The following is a 24,006-nucleotide window of genomic DNA, read 5'->3' as shown; positions in this document are numbered from 1 at the left end:
GAGCGACATGTCAACGATCACCGTTTTTGAACAATTTTGCGATCGTTGATCGTCGCTCCTTGGTGTCACACGCTGCGATGTCGCTACTGGCGCCGGATGTGCGTCACTAACGACGTGACCCCGACGATATATCGGTAGCGATGTCACAGCGTGTAAAGGACCCTTTAGTGTTCCTTAATGTTTAATTTTCTTTTGGTACCTCAGATTAGAGAATTTTTGTTCATCAGGTTTATCGTTCCACAGATGAGGCTTCCATGGATGTAGGGTTCCTCAGGTTTATTGTTCCACAGATGAGGCTTCCATGGATGTAGCTTTCCTCAGGTTTATTGTTCTATGGATGAGGCTTCCATGGATGTAGTGTTCCTAGGGATTATTGTTCCACAGATGAGGCTTGCGAGGATGTGATGGTCCTCAGGTTTATTGTTCCATGGATGAGGCTTCCATGGATGTAGTGTTCCTAGGGATTATTGTTCCACAGATGAGGCTTGCGAGGATGTGATGGTCGTCAGGTTTATTGTTCCATAGATGAGGCTTCCATGGAAGTAGTGTTCCTCATGTTTACTGTTCCACAGATGAGGCTTCCATAGATGTAGTGTTGCTCAGGTTTATTGATCCACAGATGAGGTTTCCACGCATGTAATGTTTCTCAGGTTTATTGTTCTACAGATGAGGCTTCCATGGATGTACGGTTCTTCAGGTTTATTGTTCCACAGATGAGGCTTCCATGGATGTAGTGTCCTCAGGTTTATTGTCCCATAGATGAGGCTTCCATGGATGTAGTGTTCCTCGGGTTACTGTTCCACAGATGAGGCTTCCATGGATGTAGTGTTCCTCAGGTTTACTGTTCCATAGATGAGGCTTCCATGAATGTAATGTTTCTCAGGTTTATTGTTCCTCAGATGAGGCTTCCATGGATGTAGTGTTCCTCAGGTTTATTGTTACACAGATGAGGCTTCCATGAATGTAGTGTTTCTCAGGTTTATTGTTACACAGATGAGGCTTCCATGGATGTAATGTTTCTCAGGTTTATTGTTCCACAGATGAGGCTTCTGTGGATGTACGGTTCCTCAGGTTTATTGTTCCACAGATGAGGCTTCCATGGATGTACGGTTATTCAGATTTATTGTTCCACAGATGAGACTTCCATGGATGCATGGTTCCTCAGGTTTATTGTTCCACAGATGAGGCTTCCATGGATGTAGTGTTCCTATGATTAACTACAAGAAAAGTCCAAATAGGATATTCTTCATCACAAATTAGAAATGGGGTTACATTTTACCTTTAATAGCATGAAATAAAAGACTAAGCACAATTTTTCTTACGCATTTCGAGTAAAAAAATCCCTTCCTCACAGCTGTTATTAAGGATTTTCTTTAACCTGAAATACATAAGCAAAATGTATTATTTTTGACAGTGTGCATAGGGCTTACTCTTTTGTTCCATGCTATTAATAGCCAAGTTTTAACACCCTTCCTATATTGGTGCAGGAGAATGTCCTATTTGACCTGGGAGCCAGACCAGTGCAGACTCCGTGCACCGCACCCTGACCACAGATGGTCCACCCTGACTGTCCCTCTCATCTGTACCTGACTTAGTTTTCCCTTAGATGTAGCGTTCCTCAGGTCTTGAGTTCCATATTTTTGGCTTCATTTTCCCTCAGCATTCCTAAGATAGCGTTCTTTAGTGTTCAATGGTTTGGTTGTGATCAGGTGAATCTTCCTTGGATTTGTCCTTACCAGCTTAGTGTTCCTCATCACCATCTTATATTTAGTCCTATGTGAGCGCTAAGGTTTCACTTAACGCTCTTGTGCTTTCTTGGAAAATTTGTTCCAAGATGACAAACATTTTTCATTTTCACAGGGATGAACATAAAAAAAGTGCCTGCAATACGCTCTATTTCCTTAGGATGATGGGCACTTTGCTGCATTTTTGTGTGTCAGTGACGCTTTATATTACATCCAGAGGTCTAAAACAAAGGCCAATACTGCAACCATTAAGAGGTGAACTGTGGATAAGCTGCACATAATCCGTAACCGCAAAGAGTTTGGCCGAGGGCAATGAACATTTTTGTGACATGACTTGTTTCTGGACTTCCTGAAGTTACAAAGACAGGATTAAAGTTACCAATATTTTCAGAGTCGGCCTTTTGTCACCATCTATTGACAAATGTCTCAAGGCGAAGAAAGATTTCTTGCTATTTTTAGAAACATTATGCAAATTAAAACTAGTTTCCAGTAATGACGAGAACATTTCTGCAAAAATTCCTGAATGTCAGAACAACAATGATGAGGTTGGTTTTCGTAGAAGTCTTCAGTAGACAAGTAAGCCAGTGTGAAAATGACAATACATGAAAAAAAAAAACACACCAGTCCTTGAAACCTAAGAAGAACAGGAGAAATTCAATAAAGTAGACCCACCACCAGTAGACCCTCCACAGGGAGATCCTCCATTTGTAGACCCACCACCTGTAGACCCTATACCTGTAGACCCTCCACAAGTAGACCCACTACCTGTAGACCCTATACCTGTAGACCTTCTACAGGTCGATCCACCACCAGTAGATCCACCACCTGTAGACCCTCCACCAGTAGATCATCCACCAGTAGACCATCCACCAGTAAACCATCCACAGGTAGACCCACCACCAGTAGATGCTCTACTGGTAGACTCTCCACCAATAGACCCACCTCCTGTAGACCATCCAACTGTAGATGCTGTAGCAGTAGATCCAACACCAGTAGACCCTCCACCAGAACTTCTTGAGTTGGTCATAATTCATTCATGCCATGGAAGGCATTGATGCGATGAGACTGGCTGTGCTCACCTTTAACTCTTCAGCTGTTTGTGGACTTTTTGCATTGACTCAACACACTGCCCTCTGAGAACTTTACACCATAACCTAAAATTTTTATTGCGGTCCACAGATTGCAAAACATCCAGAAATTCTCTATTGACCTGGAGCTTGGCATACTGATCCTTTTATCTCCAATTATCTATCTGGTAGCAAATATCAACAGCTTATCAGTTGTGGGAAGGATCAGCACAAAGTTTTGGAACCAAGAATGTTCCACTTCACTCTCAACAATGGTGGAAAACGGAAATACAGACTAACAGAAAGCTGCAGGATATTCCATTATACAATAATTGGGCTCACACGGGTAGAACCACACCACAGTGACATGAATCTGACTTATCGAGAGTTTTGGACGTCTGGAACTGCGATCTAAGAAAGTTCACTAATGTCCCAGTCACACAAAGCCCAGAAAAGTCTATGTGGGCACGTGACTACTTCTGAAATAACAAGATGCTATGATGGCCCTACAGTACGTACCCAGCATTAACGCTTCCAAATGAGTCATCCTGAGAGTTGGGATGAGGTCGCAAGATGTGTTGTCTTCACCTCTGTAACAATCGCACTTTTCTTGTTGAATGTTCTTTGGTTTATGTTGCACAATGGAGTAAAATCTCAGCAGCCCATGAAAAAATGCAGAAACACCTGAATGTTCAGATCTTTAGAATTTCTCATTTTTCCGTATTTTCTAGGATGTAAAACATCTAAGTAATTCTGAGCCCTGACACTCATCCCCCCGGGACCTGACGCTCATCCCCCCGGCACCTGACGCTCATCCCCCCGGGACCTGACACTCATCCCCCCAAGACCTGACTCTCATCCCCCCAAGACCTGACTCTCATCCCCTCAAGACCTGACTCTCATACCCCCAAGACCTGACTCTCATCCCCCCAAGACCTGACTCTCATCCCCCCAAGACCTGATGCTCATCCCCCTGACATTCACCCCCCCAAGACCTGACGCTCGTCCCCCTGACACTCACCTGTTATGATCCGGAACCATGGAAGACCACCATAAATCATTGGTAAAAGGTGACAAGACCATTGGCCACTAATCTGGCCGCCATCCCCTTACTAACCATCACAACTAGAAGTAGCCGAGAGGTGAACTAACATCCTGTGCACCGCGAACCCAGCCGGAGAACTAGCTATCGAAAAGGAAGGAAAGATGAATAACTCTCTGCCTCAGAAAATAGACAAGAATAGCAAGCCCCCCACATTCAAAGACTGCAGTGATATAGGAAAACACAATACACAGATAGATGATAGGATTAGCAAAAGGTGAGGCCCCCACTGATTAAAATAGGAAAGGACAGGAAAGGGGCTGATGGTGGCCAGAGAAAAACCCTGCAAAATTCCAACTTCCTGATAGTACAAAAAGGCCCTCAGATCGCACGATCTGCACTCCGTCCTATACCAGGCGCTCTTGTCATACCAATGAACAGAAAACAGGAATTATTACAAATTCAAAAAGCCACAAACACATGGACTTATAGGAGCTATTCTCCAAACATAACTGCAGGGAGCTTCCCAGCTAAGCAACTGAGAGGGAAGATCCCTGAATACAAATAAACTGAAAACAACCACAGCAAATGACAAACTCAGATAAGATTAAAAGAACCAAACAACAAATAAAGAGCAAAGCACTTATCTAGGGTAGATGTGGTGTGGAGCAGAATGAAGCAGGCTGGTGAACAAAGAACAACTGACATCCGGCATAGCCTGCTATCAGACCAGGATTTAAATAAGCAGAGAGTTAGCAATGGAAACGCCTATTGCTCAACACACCTGGTCTATGTCCAAACCATTCCTGGCCACAAGATGGAGCCTCCCAGCAGCCAAAGCATAACTGACATTCACAACACTCACCCCCCTGAGACCTGACGCTCATCCTCTAACATTTTATCATTTCTCTTTCTCATTCGCATCCTCCAGGCCATTGGTCTTACTCCTGTCTCATCTTTCTTCTCCACCCTTATCTCGCTCCTTCATTTTAATTTCTTGTCCCATAATCCTCTTCCTTTCTCATTGATATCCTCCTGTTGAATAATCATCTTCCTCTCCTTTGGTCATTCTCCATCCTTCGTTCTTCCTCCTGTCTTGTGGTCAACTTCCAGTCCTTCTTCACACTCCTGTTTATCTTTCTGTCTCCCCACCATCCTCCTGTCTTAACGTTATCGCCCTATTCTAATAAAATCTTTCTATTTTACTAGTAATTTTCCTAAAAAATGGAGAAGGAATGAGATGAAGAATCTCCGGCACTGATCAGAAGCATAGGCAGGACTCCAGGACAGGATCAGTAATGTAGTGTATGTACACAGTGACTGCTCATAATGACATTAGGCCCCCACTGCTTGATTCCAGATATTTTGGAGTTTTTGGCACCTTTTCAAATATTTGGTAAAGATTCCTACAATGTTGGCATTGGCGTTCACATTTTTCTCTATGATCGTTGCTAGAGCAAAATCTCTCCCCCGGAGCAGGTTGATCCACATTACGAGCGCTGAACATTAGGTGACGTTGTAGTTAATGTTAAAAAGAGACAAAAGACATTTTATAAGAACAAAGTGCAAAGCGAACAGCTAAACCGATGATGGAGTGTGATCGGGTTCACGCCATCCTCCTCCCGCTGTCCAGTGAGTGCCCTATAATTACCCGTCAGTCCCTACAAAGAGTCAGAGTCTCTGCTACCATATTTATAGTTAAAGGGACCAACCACCAGGATTTTCCTATATAACATAAAGCCATTGCTATACTGCCACTATCAGGCTGATTTTATACTTTCCTGTAGTGGTGAGCTCAGATGTTTAGGTTTTGAAACACAAGCAAGTAAAGTTTATAAAATTAGCTACTTGTTGAGTGACAGCAGCTGAGGATCAGATAATATCTGGGGGGTATTCATAGTTATACCCTCCCCCTGTTATTTACGCTAATTATATTATAGAATCGTTATACTTTGTGACTAAAAGGACCTGTACTGATGTCATACCCATGTAACCCGAATGGGTGGGGCCTCAGCCAAGAGAAAATGTTACCTCCTGGTATAAGCTATGTTGGCTGAGGCCCCACCCCTTCGGGTCACATGGGTACGACATCTGCACAGGTCCTTTTAGTCACAAAATAAAATGATTCTATATTAGAATAAGCATAAATAACAGGGGGAGGGCATAACTATGAATTCCTTACCCAGATATTATCTGATCCTCAGCTGCTCCCAATCAAAAAGCTGCTGATTTTACAAACTTTACTTGCTTGTGTTTCAAAACCTAAACATCTGAGCTGACCACTACAGGTATGTATAGACTCAGCCTGATAGCACCAGTATAGCACTGTATGTATAGAATCAGCCTGATAGCGCCAGCATAGCACTGTATGTATAGAATCAGCCTGATAGCGCCAGTATAGCACTGTATGTATAGAATCAGCCTGATAGCGGCAGTATAGCACTGTATGTATAGACTCAGCCTGATAGTGCCAGTATAGCACTGTATGTATAGAATCAGCCTGATAGCGCCAGTATAGCACTGTATGTATAGACTCAGCCTGATAGTGCCAGTATAGCACTGTATGTATAGACTCAGCCTGATAGCTCCAGTATAGCACTGTATGTATAGAATCAACCTGATAGCTCCAGTATAGCACTGTATGTATAGAATCAGCCTGATAGCGCCAGTATAGCACTGTATGTATAGAATCAGTCTGATAGCTCCAGTATAGCACTGTATGTATAGAATCAGCCTGATAGCGCCAGTATAGCACTGTATGTATAGAATCAGCCTGATAGTGCCAGTATAGCACTGTATGTATAGACTCAGCCTGATAGTGCCAGTATAGCACTGTATGTATAGACTCAGCCTGATAGTGCCAGTATAGCACTGTATGTATAGAATCAGCCTGATAGTGCCAGTATAGCACTGTATGTATAGAATCAGCCTGATAGTGCCAGTATAGTACTGTATGTATAGAATCAGCCTGATAGCGGCAGTATAGCACTGTATGTATAGAATCAGCCTGATAGTGCCAGTATAGTACTGTATGTATAGAATCAGCCTGATAGTGCCAGTATAGCACTGTATGTATAGAATCAGCCTGATAGTGCCAGTATAGTACTGTATGTATGGAATCAGCCTGATAGCGCCAGTATAGCACTGTATGTATAGAATCAGCCTGATAGTGCCAGTATAGTACTGTATGTATAGAATCAGCCTGATAGCGGCAGTATAGCACTGTATGTATAGAATCAGCCTGATAGTGCCAGTATAGCACTGTATGTATAGACTCAGCCTGATAGTGCCAGTATAGCACTGTATGTATAGAATCAGCTTGATAGCGCCAGTATAGCATTGTATGTATATAATCAGCCTGATAGTGCCAGTATAGCACTGTGTGTATAGAATCAGCCTGATAGTGCCAGTATAGCACTGTATGTATAGACTCAGCCTGATAGTGCCTATATAGCACTGTATGTATAGAATCAGCCTGATAGTGCCAGTATAGCACTGTATGTATAGACTCAGCCTGATAGTGCCTATATAGCACTGTATGTATAGAATCAGCTTGATAGCGCCAGTATAGCATTGTATGTATAGAATCAGCCTGATAGGGCCAGTATAGCACTGTATGTATAGAATCAGCTTGATAGCGCCAGTATAGCATTGTATGTATATAATCAGCCTGATAGTGCCAGTATAGCACTGTGTGTATAGAATCAGCCTGATAGTGCCAATATAGCACTGTATGTATAGAATCAGCCTGATAGTGCCAGTATAGCACTGTATGTATAGACTCAGCCTGATAGTGCCTATATAGCACTGTATGTATAGAATCAGCCTGATAGTGCCAGTATAACACTGTATGTATAGACTCAGCCTGATAGTGCCAGTATAGCACTGTATGTATAGAATCAGCCTGATAGCGGCAGTATAGCACTGTATATTTAGAATCAGCCTGATAGTGCCAGTATAGCACTGTATGTATAGAATCAGCCTGATAGTGCCAGTATAGCACTGTATGTATAGAATCAGCCTGATAGTGTCAGTATAGCACTTTATGAATAGAATCAGCCTGATAGTGCCAGTATAGCACTGTATGTATAGAATCAGCCTGATAGCGCCAGTATAGCCCTGTATGTATAGAATCAGCCTGATAGCCCCAGTAGAGCACTGTATGTATAGAATCAGCCTGATAGCACCAGTATAGCACTGTATGTACAGACTCAGCCTGATAGCGCCAGTATAGCACTGTATGTATAGAATCAGCCTGATAGCGCCAGTATAGCACTGTATGTATAGAATCAGCCTGATAGTGCCAGTATAGCACTGTATGTATAGAATCAGCCTGATAATGCCAGTATAGCACTGTATGTATAGAATCAGCCTGATAGCGCCAGTATAGCACTGTATGTATAGAATCAGCCTGATAGTGCCAGTATAGCACTGTATGTATAGACTCAGCCTGATAGTGCCAGTATAGCACTGTATGTATAGACTCAGCCTGATAGTGCCAGTATAGCACTGTATGTATAGAATCAGCCTGATAGTGCCAGTATAGCACTGTATGTATAGAATCAGCCTGATAGTGCCAGTATAGTACTGTATGTATAGAATCAGCCTGATAGCGGCAGTATAGCACTGTATGTATAGACTCAGCCTGATAGTGCCAGTATAGCACTGTATGTATAGACTCAGCCTGATAGTGCCAGTATAGCACTGTATGTATAGAATCAGCCTGATAGCGGCAGTATAGCACTGTATATTTAGAATCAGCCTGATAGTGCCAGTATAGCACTGTATGTATAGAATCAGCCTGATAGTGCCAGTATAGCACTTTATGAATAGAATCAGCCTGATAGTGCCAGTATAGCACTGTATGTATAGAATCAGCCTGATAGCGCCAGTATAGACCTGTATGTATAGAATCAGCCTGATAGCGCCAGTAGAGCACTGTATGTATAGAATCAGCCTGATAGCACCAGTATAGCACTGTATGTACAGACTCAGCCTGATAGCGCCAGTATAGCACTGTATGTATAGAATCAGCCTGATAGCGCCAGTATAGCACTGTATGTATAGAATCAGCCTGATAGTGCCAGTATAGTACTGTATGTATAGACTCAGCCTGATAGTGCCAGTATAGCACTGTATGTATAGAATCAGCCTGATAGTGCAAGTATAGCACTGTATGTATAGAATCAGCCTGATAGTGCCAGTATAGCACTGTATGTATAGAATCAGCCTGATAGCGGCAGTATAGCACTGTATGTATAGACTCAGCCTGATAGCGGCAGTATAGCACTGTATGTATAGACTCAGCCTGATAGTGCCAGTATAGCACTGTATGTATAGACTCAGCCTGATAGTGCCAGTATAGCACTGTATGTATAGAATCAGCCTGATAGTGCCAGTATAGCACTGTATGTATAGAATCAGCCTGATAGCGCCAGTATAGCACTGTATGTATAGAATCAGCCTGATAGTGCCAGTATAGCACTGTATGTATAGACTCAGCCTGATAGTGCCAGTATAGCACTGTATGTATAGACTCAGCCTGATAGTGCCAGTATAGCACTGTATGTATAGAATCAGCCTGATAGTGCCAGTATAGCACTGTATGTATAGAATCAGCCTGATAGTGCCAGTATAGTACTGTATGTATAGAATCAGCCTGATAGCGGCAGTATAGCACTGTATGTATAGAATCAGCCTGATAGTGCCTATATAGCACTGTATGTATAGAATCAGCCTGATAGTGCCAGTATAGCACTGTATGTATAGAATCAGCCTGATAGCGGCAGTATAGCACTGTATATTTAGAATCAGCCTGATAGCGCCAGTAGAGCACTGTATGTATAGAATCAGCCTGATAGCACCAGTATAGCACTGTATGTACAGACTCAGCCTGATAGCGCCAGTATAGCACTGTATGTATAGAATCAGCCTGATAGCGCCAGTATAGCACTGTATGTATAGAATCAGCCTGATAGTGCCAGTATAGTACTGTATGTATAGACTCAGCCTGATAGTGCCAGTATAGCACTGTATGTATAGAATCAGCCTGATAGTGCAAGTATAGCACTGTATGTATAGAATCAGCCTGATAGTGCCAGTATAGCACTGTATGTATAGACTCAGCCTGATAGCGGCAGTATAGCACTGTATGTATAGACTCAGCCTGATAGTGCCAGTATAGCACTGTATGTATAGACTCAGCCTGATAGTGCCAGTATAGCACTGTATGTATAGAATCAGCCTGATAGTGCCAGTATAGCACTGTATGTATAGAATCAGCCTGATAGCGCCAGTATAGCACTGTATGTATAGAATCAGCCTGATAGTGCCAGTATAGCACTGTATGTATAGACTCAGCCTGATAGTGCCAGTATAGCACTGTATGTATAGACTCAGCCTGATAGTGCCAGTATAGCACTGTATGTATAGAATCAGCCTGATAGTGCCAGTATAGCACTGTATGTATAGAATCAGCCTGATAGTGCCAGTATAGTACTGTATGTATAGAATCAGCCTGATAGCGGCAGTATAGCACTGTATGTATAGAATCAGCCTGATAGTGCCTATATAGCACTGTATGTATAGAATCAGCCTGATAGTGCCACTATAGCACTGTATGTATAGAATCAGCCTGATAGCGGCAGTATAGCACTGTATATTTAGAATCAGCCTGATAGTGCCAGTATAGCACTGTATGTATAGAATCAGCCTGATAGTGCCAGTATAGCACTGTATGTATAGACTCAGCCTGATAGTGCCAGTATAGTGCTGTATGTATAGAATCAGCCTGATAGTGCCAGTATAGCACTTTATGAATAGAATCAGCCTGATAGTGCCAGTATAGCACTGTATGTATAGAATCAGCCTGATAGCGCCAGTATAGACCTGTATGTATAGAATCAGCCTGATAGCGCCAGTAGAGCACTGTATGTATAGAATCAGCCTGATAGCACCAGTATAGCACTGTATGTACAGACTCAGCCTGATAGTGCCAGTTTAGCATTGTATGTATAGAATCAGCCTGATAGCGCCAGTATAGCACTGTATGTATAGAATCAGCCTGATAGTGCCAGTATAGCCCTGTATGTATAGAATCAGCCTGATAGTGCCAGTATAGCACTGTATGTATAGAATCAGCCTGATAGCGCCAGTATAGCACTGCATGTATAGAATCAGCCTGATAGTGCCAGTATAGCACTGTATGTATAGAATCAGTCTGATAGCGCCAGTATAGCACTGTATGTATAGAATCAGCCTGATAGTGCCAGTATAGCACTGTATGTATGTATCGCCCCATGGGTTTTGGGAGCAGCCAGCTTCGCCTGCTGGGCCCACTTCCGGTCGGCATGCACCTCCATCTCGGCCGGGCGGACTGCTGGGGCCTTGGGTAGCTGGGACACGGCTTCCTCCGGGACTGGCGGGCTCACTTCCAGTCCGGGCACTCTCCGGGGGCCACTCTTCCACTGGAGCGGGATTGGCGCTGGTCGAGTGATCGGCCGTCCGAGGGCTGCTTCCACAGGCGGATCCTCACGGGCGGACAGGACGGGCTCCGCTGCCGGGGGCAGCGGACCGAGCGGGGGAGTAGCGGCAACCAGTATGGACAGCGAGGGAGGCAACATAGTGGGCAGGGGCAGACCGGGTCCTTTAGCCGCGTTGGCCGGTCTCTCGGGGACATAGGGGCGTGGGTCGCTTACCCACTCCTCCAAGATTTCCGCCACTTCACGTACTCGCACAGCCGCAGCTATTTCCTCCATCTCGGCCACCCACCGCTCCATTAAGAAGCGCACCTGGGCCTGCAGACGGCGGCACATCAGCGTCGTTCGGGCTTCCACCCACGCTGCTGTTCCAGGCGCGGGCTCTGGGACTTCGGGCTTGCTGGACGGGCCAGCCATGTCGCTCTCTCGGGATCCAGGAACGAAAAGGGTGGCAGGGTCCTGGAGTCCCTGCCCTTTATCTGCTCGGTCACATGTCGCAGAATCTTCACCCGCCCCCCCCTTGGTCTTTTTGCGGCCTTCCTCTCTCTGGCCGGTAAGTTTCGTTTTGAGACTTCCGGCCTTGCTGCACGTGCACGGCCGTGTTCCCAGGGGGCGGGGCTTCAGCTTTCACGCCCTTTCTGCGGGGAAGAAGACTCTGGCGGGAATCTTCGCCGCAAAAGATGGCGGCAAGATGGCGGATCTTGAAAATTTCGCAACGGATCACCGCTGACTGTCCGTACAAGGCACACTTCACTAGGTAAGTGAATGGGTAAGTATCCTGTTCACAGCGCCAGAAAAGTCTATGTGTACCGCCCCACGCTCGGCTACAGCCGAGCCACTCGGATCCGGGCTCGCTGGTAGGTGGCTCGAGCGTCTCCGGACCTGGGGTGCCCTGTGCTCATTTCGATCTTAAAGGGGCTGGCGGTTTAGAGGACGTAGGTGTACGGCCGGAGCCGTGGTTAGGTTCGTGACGCCACCCACGGGAAGTGGTGAAGGGAGACACCACCGCTGCAGTTACGGGGCAGAGATGTTTATGCAGCAAGATGTTAACCCCTCCGTGGGCAGGGATGATGGCCCCGGGACCCGTTGGGTGTTGTGTGGTTGGGCGGTGCAGGGAGGTGCGCGGCCAGAGGGCACTGTTCTACTCACGATTAGTAACACACACAAGTCTCTGGTAAAACAAGTTGATGGTGGTCGGTGCCCGCAGCCGGCTGCATCTGGTCCCCCACCCGGTTGGTGGTCTCTGCCTTTTTCCGGCACCGTGTTGTGTATCTGTGGACTGCCTGCGCTTCAGCGACGGGAGTCCGCTCCCCGGCTTTGTGGATGTCGGGAGAGCCCTTTTGACCGCAGACGTGGGCCAGTGGGATCTCTCTGCCTGTGCAGTGGCTTTCTATCCCCCTCGTTGGGCTGTTGTCTTCAGTCGGGGCTTTGGGTGGGAAAGGACCAATAGTCCAGACCGCAATCAGTTAATTAACTCAGTCCAGTGGCTTCTGGACTTCGTTTCAGGGTCTGAGTACCCCCTTTGTGCTCCGGTTTCCGAGTTAGTTCCCCGGGTCGGTACCGGCGGGTTACTACTTTGTCCCGGTCCACCACGGTTCCACCGAGCCGTCTTCCCGGCTCCTGCAGACTGAGGCCACCGCTTGCCTCCTAGCCAAAGGTGCCCGGGCTCCAACCCTGGCACCTGTCAGGCTGCTGCAGACCTGGGCACAGGCCTGCTTCCACTCTCCTTCACTCCTGTCAACTCATCTCCTCTCAACTCAACTGTCTACCTTTCCCGCCTCAGTCTCTCTGGACTCCTCGGTGGGCGTGGCTAACCGCCCGGCTTCGCGCCCTGGCGTGAACATCAAGCCCTGAGAGGGGTGACTAGGTTTTTAATGGTTGGCTGATGACACCTTTTTAGGGGACTGGTGTTGTGCGGGGCGCTCTCTGTGACTACCTGGCTAGTCCAGGGTGTTACACTCCCCCTTGGTTAACCACAGACCGTCCGCGGGCTGTCCGACCACCACCGTTTATTTTTCTGAACTGCAAAAGATAAAAGAGAACATGTATACAAGTATACCAACATATTTACAATCACGAAAGCTTTTGTTTCATCCCTTGACGGGAGGCATTATACTTAAACGTTGCAAATAAACAATTTTAATAACCGGGAATGGGACGGGACCGGGTCCTTTCATTTGCCCACCCAAGCAAACCTAGCCCTGATGCTGCCTCTAAGAACTAGGTCAGCACCCCTTTTCCCCAGTCCAGGAAACGGATTCAGGTCCGGGTATTGCACATAAGGGCTGGGTAATAAGTTCCTTACCCGGCAGTCTCTCAGAGGCCCCACGTCCAGGGGACCCCTGACCATGAGGGTTGTCACCGGTCTGCATGGTGACGGGACCTTGGCCTCCTCTGCCGCAGGCCCTTCCTCCAACCAGCCTCTCCGGAGACTGTAGGACCTGAAAGGTTGGTCCGGGGATTATTTACAAGCCCAAAAGTTATTGGGTGGCCTGCAAGTTCTTGGCCATGATCATTTAAAACGGGCTATAATGGGGCAAAAACAAAGTCCCAACGGGAACGGGCAGCCGGGAACCGCTACCTCACTCAACAGTGTTCTTCATCCTCCTCAGGACTGTATGGCGGGGGAGGGGACTGGGTGTGCCTCCGGGCACTGCGGCTCACCCTCCTCTTCACGTCGAGGGCGAACCATCCCCTCTCCCCGCAATGCCGGGTGTAGCTCACCAGCTCTCCGGGCTTCAGGTCCCGGTCGGGATGACCCACGGGAAGATGCGGGTACACGTCCCTCTGGGACACAAATATTTCCGCTTCCAGGCCCGGCTCAAAGATGAACCCCCATCCACGGCGGGGGTCAAACTGCCGAACCTGGCCTTCAAAGGTCGGGCCCCGCACCCGATAAGTGGCGCTGCGGAGGGTCTCTTTCTCTCGGATGGTCCAAGCCAGCACCTCCGCCTTCTTCTTTTCTCGGGCCGCAATCTCCCTGCCCAGCTGGTTTTGCTGCCGCTCCCAGTATGGAGCGTCTGCCTGCTCTGGGTCACTCTGCGCGGCGTCGGGCCCAGCCGGAGCTCCCCTGTGCCGGCTACGACTGGCACCTTCTGCACTGGGGAACCCCGCTGTGTCATGGCCTGTTTAGCTGCCTCGCAGCGGCAACCCCGTGACGCCTCAGCCGAGGCCTGGGTTTTGGGAGCAGCCAGCTTCGCCTGCTGGGCCCACTTCCGGTCGGCATGCACCTCCATCTCGGCCGGGCGGACTGCTGGGGCCTTGGGTAGCTGGGACACGGCTTCCTCCGGGACTGGCGGGCTCACTTCCAGTCCGGGCACTCTCCGGGGGCCACTCTTCCACTGGAGCGGGATTGGCGCTGGTCGAGTGATCGGCCGTCCGAGGGCTGCTTCCACAGGCGGATCCTCACGGGCGGACAGGACGGGCTCCGCTGCCGGGGGCAGCGGACCGAGCGGGGGAGTAGCGGCAACCAGTATGGACAGCGAGGGAGGCAACATAGTGGGCAGGGGCAGACCGGGTCCTTTAGCCGCGTTGGCCGGTCTCTCGGGGACATAGGGGCGTGGGTCGCTTACCCACTCCTCCAAGATTTCCGCCACTTCACGTACTCGCACAGCCGCAGCTATTTCCTCCATCTCGGCCACCCACCGCTCCATTAAGAAGCGCACCTGGGCCTGCAGACGGCGGCACATCAGCGTCGTTCGGGCTTCCACCCACGCTGCTGTTCCAGGCGCGGGCTCTGGGACTTCGGGCTTGCTGGACGGGCCAGCCATGTCGCTCTCTCGGGATCCAGGAACGAAAAGGGTGGCAGGGTCCTGGAGTCCCTGCCCTTTATCTGCTCGGTCACATGTCGCAGAATCTTCACCCGCCCCCCCCTTGGTCTTTTTGCGGCCTTCCTCTCTCTGGCCGGTAAGTTTCGTTTTGAGACTTCCGGCCTTGCTGCACGTGCACGGCCGTGTTCCCAGGGGGCGGGGCTTCAGCTTTCACGCCCTTTCTGCGGGGAAGAAGACTCTGGCGGGAATCTTCGCCGCAAAAGATGGCGGCAAGATGGCGGATCTTGAAAATTTCGCAACGGATCACCGCTGACTGTCCGTACAAGGCACACTTCACTAGGTAAGTGAATGGGTAAGTATCCTGTTCACAGCGCCAGAAAAGTCTATGTGTACCGCCCCACGCTCGGCTGCAGCCGAGCCGCTCGGATCCGGGCTCGCTGGTAGGTGGCTCAAGCGTCTCCGGACCCGGGGAGCCCTGTGGTCACTTCGATCTGAAAGGGGCTGGCGGTTTAGGGGACGTAGGTGTACGGCCGGAGCCGTGGTTAAGTTCGTGACACCACCCACGGGATGTGGTGAAGGTAGATGTACCGCCCTGCGGGCTCGGCTGCGACCGCCGAGCCGCTCAGATCTGTGCTCGTATGGTGGATGGTGGCTCGAGCTCCTTATGGACCCGGGGGTCACGTTGCTCTGCAAGGGGGGGTTGGCGCTACACGCAGGAACTTGACGGGGAGGTTCCACGGCCGGGGCCGCAGTGGTTTTGGTTTGGGATGTAAGTTCGTGACGTCACCCACGGGTTGTGATGAATAGATGGACACCATTGCTGCCGTTAACTGGGCCTCCCGGGGACGGTGTTGCGCAGCTTGGTGTTGACCCCTCCATGGGAAGGGGAGTGATGGTCCCGGGGGCACGAGAAAGGTGCTGAGGCGTGGGAGCGGGTGCGGGCGTAAACTGAAGCGGTGCGGTGCGCGGCCCGAAGGCACTGGTGTACTCACTGTGACCCGATACACTGGAGTCGCTGGTAAACCAAACGGGATGATGAACGGGGCCCGCAGCCGGCTGCAGCTTCTCCCTGAACGGGTTGGTGGTTTCCGCCTTTCTCCTGCACCTCTTATATGAACGTTTGACTCCTATGCCTAAGCAACGGTAGTCCGCTCCCCGGCTTGCTGATTGTCGGAAGAGCCCTGTTTACCCGCAGACGCTGGCCCTTTGGGTCTCCATGCCTTGACGGTGGCTTTACCCTGTCTGGTTGGACTGTTGTCTTCTAACGGGTCTTGTGTGGGATAGGTCCTAAAGTCCAGTCTTTAATCAGTTGATTTGACTCGATCCTGTCGGTTCGGGGCTTTGTACTGGGTCTGAGTACCCCTCCTGGTGCTCCGGTTTCCAAATGGTTCCCCGGTTCGGTACCAGCGGGCCACCGCCCGACCCCGGTCCCTACGGTTCCACCGGCTGTAATCCCAGCTCCTGCAGGCAGCCACCACCGTCTGCCTCCTTGCCAAAGGTGACTGGGCTCCGACCCAGCCACCTGAGTAGACTTTTGACAGGCCTGGTCACAGGTCTGCCCTTGAACTCGTCCTCCCTCCTTCTTTGTCAAGGCTACTCCTCACACTGCTCTACCACTTCTGTGTCTGAACTTGTGTCTTTCGCGCCTCCAGGCCTGTGAACTCCTCGGTAGGCGGAGCCAACTGCCTGGCTCCGCCCCCCTGGTGTGGACATCAAACCTGGAGGGTGGTGACAAGGGTTTCTTGGTTGGCTGCTGTCACCTACTCGGGGAGGGGGTGATGTGTGTGTGACTACCTGGGACGACCTGACTAGTCCAGGGTGGCACATAGACACTGCAGTTACGGGGCACCCAGGGAGATGCTAATGCAGCAAGATGTTAACCCCTCCGTGGGCAGGGATGTTGGCCCCGGGACCCGTTGGGTGTTGTGTGGTTCAGCGGTGCAGGGAGGTGCGCAGCCGGAGGGCACTGTGGTACTCAAGATTAGTAACACACACAAGTCTCTGGTAAAACAAGTTGATGGTGGTCGGTGTCCGCAGCCGGCTGCGTCTGGTCCCCCACCCGGTTGGTGGTCTCTGCCTTTTTCCTGCACCGTGTTGTGTATCTGTAGACTGTCTGCGCTTCAGCGACGGGAGTCCGCTCACCGGCTTTGTGGATGTCGGGAGAGCCCTTTTGACCGCAGATGCTGGCCCGTGGGATCTCTCTGCCTGTGCAGTGGCTTTCTATCCCCCTCGTTGGGCTGTTGTCTTCAGTCGGAACTTTGGGTGGGAAAGGACCTATAGTCCAGACCGCAATCAGTTAATTAACTCAGTCCAGTGGCTTCTGGACCTCGTTTCAGGGTCTGAGTAGCCCCCTTGGGGCTCCAGTTTCCGAGTCGGGTCCCCGAATCGGTACCGGCGGGCCACTACCCTGTCCCGGTCCACCACGGTTCCACCGAGCCGTATTCCCGTGTTACGAACCGGCGCCGCCATAGCCGCAAGCAGCCTGCTGTGGTTCCTGTTGTGCCCAGGCGCCGGCTGCCATTCTTGGCCGTGCCTCGGGTCGTCCAGTTGGCTGCTCCTTCCACCACGTCTAAGTGTGGAGAGGCGGCTAGTGCGCATGCGTGCGCCGATTTACCCCAGCCAGAGTCTAAGTCTGGTGTTTTGCCTACTGAGCATGCTCAGCCTGATTGTGTCATTTCTGAGACTAAGGGTACCTTCACACTTTAGCGATGCAGCAGCGATCCGACCAGCAATCTGACCTGGTCAGGATCGCTGCTGCATCGCTACATGGTCGCTGGTGAGCTGTGAAACAGGCAGATCTCACCATGCGACCAGTGAACAGCCCCCAGCCAGCAGCGACGTGCAAGCGACGCTGCGCTTGCACGGAGCCGGCGTCTGGAAGCTGTGGACACTGGTAACTAAGGTAAACATCGGGTATGGTTACCCGATGTTTACCTTAGTTACCAGCTCACACCGCTTAACTTAGCATGTGCAGGGAGCAGGAGCCGGCACTGGCAGCATGAGAGCTGCGGAGGCTGGTAACGAAGGTAAATATCAGGTAACCACCTTGGTTACCCGATGTTTACCTTGGTTACAGCTTACCGCAGGCTGTCAGACACCGGCTCCTGCTCCCTGCACATTCAGGATTGTTGCTCTCTCGCTGTCACACACAGCTATGTGTGCTTATCAGCGGGAGAGCAACAATAAAAAAAACGAACCAGGGCTGTGTGTAACGAGCAGTGATCTCACAGCAGGGGCCAGATCGCTGCTCAGTGTCACACACAGCGAGATCGCTAATGAGGTCACAAAAAACGTGACTCAGCAGCGATCTCAGTAGCGATCTCGCTGTGTGTGAAGTACCCCTGAGTCCTCAGTTCAGGCTGCTGAGCATGCTCCCACAATTAATCCTAACAGCCTCTTTGCACAGGTACTTGGACTTCATGCTGTGTCTAAGTTCTGGGATGTTCCTGTGACGACATGGACTCTCATGGGTTAAAGTTTCTTAACATTCAGCCAGACTATTGTTCTTCTGTGTGCTAAGTCATGTTTGCTTAGCTATTGCTCTCCAGACTTTTCCAGTAACCATTGTATTGTAGTTGTGTATTGATAATGTAATTACCTTAGTAGCCATTGTCTAGTCGGTGACTTGCAGACTCCATGTAGATATAGTGATTCTTTCTATGCACATCATTTAAATGAACATTATCCATGCAGCTTGAAATTCATCCAATGGGAGAAGCAATCTTGTCCAACCAATTGATGAGGACGCAGTGTATCCTAAGGGAAGGTTATGGCTATAAAAGAGACTTCTTTAAGCCACCAGGGTTGATGAAGGTTGATGGATGCTGATGGATCCAGTCTAAGCTCTTTGGAGCTGACTAGAGGATCAGGATATCTTATGGCTTCAATCTAGGGACTCCGGATCCGGTTGGAGACCATATCCACAGCCTAGGGATTTCGACTCCGGCTGCCAGGATTGTAACATCATACCAGGACTACCTAAGGAGGACACTCAGGTTGGGACAGTTCAGTCACCTGTTACAGACTTTGCAGACCTCACACAGCTTCCTAAATCTGGCGTTATTCCTTTCTCGGTGGGTGCCCGCCAAAAGCGGGGTGCTGCTGGACTGGAGTAAGTGGCCCTGGAACCTCTGAGGCATGGACATTCTAAATCCCTGGTGAGACAGCGGAAGGGTGAGACTCTGTTGCCTGTTACATTTGTGTGTTTTGCTGGTTATGTGTTATGTGCCGTTAATTGTTTGGGGATCCAATAAAGTCTAATTATTGTGGTTCCCTCACCCTGTGTTGTCTGAGTAGTGTTACGCCCACGGTTAAGGAGGCCGGCGTTCAGTTGGGATGAGCCCTGAGCCACGCTGTCTTTCTAAAGGCGGCGTGTTTTAGTGGACGAGAGCACCCAATGAGCCCCGTGTCTCCACAGTTCCTACTGAGCATGCTCAGGCAGATAGTCTGATTTCTGAGTCTGTTGTTCAGGCTACTGAGCATGCTCAGGCACTTAGTGCATCAGAGGCTAGGTCCGGTAAGGACCTCACTGAGCATGTCTGTGAGGTGGAAGGCCCTGATAGGGCAGAGGGTGTCAGGTGTCCTGATGACGTGGCCACTCCGGACTGGCTCGCAGAGGCCAGCCCCTATGATCTGGCACCTCACCATTGGTCGTCAGACGATGACTGGTGAAGTGTTTGGGGCGTGGCTGCCATAAGGAAATCAATGACGTGGCGGTTCCGGATAGGCCGCTGGTGACGTCGCTGCTGACATGGCACTCTGCTATTAGACCTTGGTGGTTCCACCCTAGGTTTGGGGTGGACCCAGGTTATAAAAGGGGCTGGAGACAACATGGAGGTGCGCAGTCTTCATTTAGAGTTCATAGTGGCATAAGCTTTGTTTGAAGCGGTAGGTAGGGCTAGGCGAACGGTGCCTGTCACGCCAAGATTCGTGGCTCGGCACATCAGGGTCAGGCGCCGTGCTTCCTTGCTGCCGTTCCAGTTGTGCTATAGCAGTCCAGTGGCGTTAACTGGACTGCGGCTGCTGTGTCACTTGTCCGTTTGTGCGTCCTACGCACACGGACAGCATACCTGTTGCGTTCCTGTCCGGTTATGCCCTCTACGCGCACGGACAGCGTATTCCAGAAACCCTGTGGAGTTAACAGGGTGTTCCTGGACTGGGTGTGTGAACCCTATTTCTCTCCTCGGCTTCCCAGTCAAATGCTACTGGTGTGACTACGTGGTCTGACGTGTCCTTCACACACGTGACCAGTCGAGTGGTGACCAGAAACGCTAATCGAAGGACCGCTCGGCCTGACATGTCTTACACCCGTGGCCGAAAGGGCGCTGTCACAGCGGTGTTCTTGGTCAATGCTAACTGGTTACCATCCGGCCTGACGTGTTCCCTACACATGTGGTCGGAGTAGCGCACGCTCCAGCGAAACGCTAACTGGGTTGTCGTCCGGTTTGACGTGTTCCTACACACGTGACCGGTTCCCAGGTCTCCTGGGTTATCTCTGAGTCATCAGCTCCATAGTCTCCGCCTAACCCACAGGGTGCCAGCAGCTCCATTGCCATCTGGAGCACGGTGGGCCCCGACTGGTGATTGGGATATATACCCCCTGGTCCTAATCTGCCGGTCCCCCCGTAACATCCCGGCTCCTGCAGACTGAGGCCACCGCTTGCCTCCTAGCCAAAGGTGCCCGGGCTCCAACCCTGGCACCTGTCAGACTGCTGCAGACCTGGGCACAGGCCTGCTTCCACTCTCCTTCACTCCTGTCAACTCATCTCCTCTCAACTGTCTACCTTTCCCGCCTCAGGCTCTCTGGACTCCTTGGTAGGCGTGGCCAACCGCCTGGCTCCGCCCCCTGGTGTGAACATCAAGCCCTGAGAGGGGTGACTAGGTTTTTAATGGTTGGCCTGATAGTGCCAGTATAGTACTGGCTTTAGGTCATATAGAAAAATCCTGGTGATTGTTGCACTTTAATAATTTTATTTAATTCTTGTAACATCTTGAATGTTGCTAGAGGGGTAGAAGGGAGGAAAGAAAAATTCTTCATTTCCTGGACGACTGATTATTTCACCAGTGATTTTCGGGCATTTTTCAGTGAGGGACTTTTTGGGAACCCTTTTCCGCTCCTGCTCCCGTAGACTCGATATTCTTACTCCATTTTGTATTATTATGGCCCTGTCCTGTGCGTTACTGATATCTGGACAGAGAACGATTTGTAAATAGAAGTTTTCCCCAAAAAGTCCAAATTTACACCTTTAAAAGAAATTACTAAATGCCTTAAATAATGGTAGCAGTTTCTATAAAGGCAATAAACCCATCATCCTTGTTCCAACCTCACAAACTAAAATGGGGCTTGAGCCGGACAGTGCTCCTGAAAATATCCCGATAATTGGACCTCCCCGAGGAGCCGCACGGCCCCAAACTACGGAGTTCATGAAGACAATTGTCTCTTCTGCCTCCACAATTCACCTTGAAACAAAACTCCTCCTGTCTGATCTAGAAAGCCTCCATCACCTCCTCCTGGCACATAATCCCAGCATTTCTTCCTCCCCAATTCTTCCCATCATGAAACAAGGAAGCCACATCTTCACATTTGAGTTCCTGTCTTAGATCGTGGAGAGGACATTCTGTTTTCTACATCACATTGTATCCCTGGGGCAAATATCTAAAGCTTTCATCCTCAACAAACCATTTTGTCTGATTATTTCCTTATTCCGCGGCATAAACATAGCCCCTCAGGACTGAAACGCCACCCGGTGCCCTGCAGCCCCCCAACCCACAACTTACCCAGATGGGGGCCCAATGTCTGATGGTAAAGAAAAAAAATACTGTAATTAAAATGTGTGACGCCCTGGAATAGCCAACACAAAACCCTTGTTGCCTCCCTCCAGAGTCTGATGTCCACACCAGGTGGGGCGGAGCCAGGCAGTTGGCCCCACCCACCAAGGAGTTCCCAGGCCTGGAGGTGGGAAAAGTGACAGATCAGTCTTGGAGGTGAAAGAGAGAGGAGTGAACACTTGGGTGTCTGGGTTGAAGCCCAGACACTAACGGCAAGGTTGGCAGACGGTGGTGGCCGTCTGCAGGAGTTAGTGGAACTCCGTAGAGCCGTAAGGACCGGGGTCGGGCGTTGGCCCGATGGTACCGGACCGGGGAACGGAGTGAAGCTAAGCACACAGGCAGGGCCATCGGACCCCGACCAGGCTTGGAGCCGCCGTCAATAGTCAAATCCGAATGTGACAGGAACCCCAGGGGTTTCTCAACTACTAAAGTCCCGATTGAAGGCAACCGTCCATCCAGAGAGGATATACAGCCACCGCCACAGGCTAGAGATCCAAGGGCCAGCGCCTGCGGGCAAAGCGGGCTCCTACGGTACCTATACGCCGGGGAGCGGACTACCGGTGGGCAACCACAAGAGTCAAGAACATTCTCAAAGGTGCAGGGAAAGACAGCCACCATCAGCCGTCCAGGGAAAGCACAACAACAACACTGCAGCCGGCTGCGGGACCCGTCTATCCGGCCGCTTTGGTTTACCTACGACTCTGTCAGTGATTGTCTGAGTGAGTACACCAGTGCCGTCCAGCACCTCGCCGCGCAGTCCCTGCACCCCAGCCATCCGGCCTCCCCGTTACACCATCGGGCCCCGGGATCACCAACCCCTGCCCACGGAGGGGACACCATCTCTCCCGGGATCCCTGTTACCAGCAGCGGTGGTGCCATTATCACCACGACCCGTGGGTGGCGTCACGAACAATCTCCCTAAACATACCATCCCCATTTCACTCACGGGTGAGGAGCGCTGCTCGAGTCCCCGGGTCCGGTCCACCACTCGAGCCATCGAGCAGCAGCAGCAGCAGAAGCCCCGGACCCGAGTGTGGCGAGCGCATCCCCTCCGCCCGCGACATTTGGTCCCGCACACGGGCTGACAGGGCAGGAGCCCTTCCTCCTGCACTTGTAGTTTCTTGTGTGTTGACTTAACCCGCATAAAATGGGAGAAATCCGCTTCCTGTATTTTGTGTACAGTGGGAGCCGTTGCCCACAAAATCTGACCCTTGGGATCTCTGTGGGTTCTGGCAGACACCCTATCCCCTGCGTTGGGCTTCTGTTTCACTCTCTGGGCTACTTGTGGGACAAGATCTGAAACCTTGTCTCCTGCTGGCTAATCGGTAAGGCGCTTGCAGCGGTCGTTGCCCTGGGGTCCAGGTACTCCGACTGTGTACGGCCTCCGGATAGGATTCCCGCTGTCGGCAGCGGCGGGCTACAACCCTGCCCCGGTCCACCTTAGGTCGCCTGTGGCCCTGCTTTGCCGTCTACCACCTAGTCCACAGTCTAGTAGTCCAGGGCCTCCGACCCCTGACCACCACTGCTTTCCCTTCAACTGCTCAGACCCTACTTGTCTGCTCCACTGTCTCTGTGACGCCCTGGACCCCAGGGGTCACAGGTAATTACATCTACCACATACACACACACCCCCATCCCCTGTGAGGTCACACACATGTCACCCGAAAGGGAGACCTGATGCCTCCCTCAGGGCGAATAGAGCACACCAGGTGGGCGGAGTCAGGCAGCAAGACACGCCCACCGAGGAGACTACTGTCCTGGGGCAGGAAGTTCAAACTGTGAAGTTTTGGAGTTGACAGTGAGTGGTAGAGGAGCAGCTGTCAGGGACCCGGGTAGGAGCTTGGGCCCCTTGGAGAACATCAGGCAGGCAGATGGTAGTGGCCGTCTGCAGGAGTACCGGTACAGCAACCGGCGGAACCGTACGGACCGGGCCTGGGTTGGAGCCCGCCGGCCCCGAACCGGGGAGTCAACCGTGTACCGGAGCACCAACAGGAAGGTACTCAGACCCCGTCCTAGCTTAGAAGCCACTGAGTATAGGCAAATTGACTGATTGCTGGCCGGACCTCAAGGGTTCAT

The 24,006-nt window shown here is 50.5% G+C and overlaps 1 protein-coding gene across 1 annotated transcript in view; it reads right to left on the bottom strand.

Moving 5' to 3' along the window:
- LOC142246803 (transmembrane protease serine 9-like) overlaps nt 1-24,006 on the bottom strand; it is an 85,180-nt gene that overhangs the window by 37,579 nt on the left and 23,595 nt on the right. Inside the window, exons 6-7 of the mRNA XM_075319851.1 lie at nt 2,526-2,714; nt 1,957-2,094 (exon numbers count right to left, since the gene is read on the bottom strand). Of these exons, the coding sequence (XP_075175966.1) occupies nt 1,957-2,094; nt 2,526-2,714 (327 nt within the window). The remainder of the gene's footprint in view (nt 1-1,956; nt 2,095-2,525; nt 2,715-24,006) is intronic.

This window comes from Anomaloglossus baeobatrachus, chromosome 7 (assembly GCF_048569485.1).
Source record: "Anomaloglossus baeobatrachus isolate aAnoBae1 chromosome 7, aAnoBae1.hap1, whole genome shotgun sequence".
Taxonomy (NCBI): Eukaryota; Metazoa; Chordata; class Amphibia; order Anura; family Aromobatidae; genus Anomaloglossus; species Anomaloglossus baeobatrachus.
This window is presented reverse-complemented; position numbering and strand designations above follow the sequence as displayed.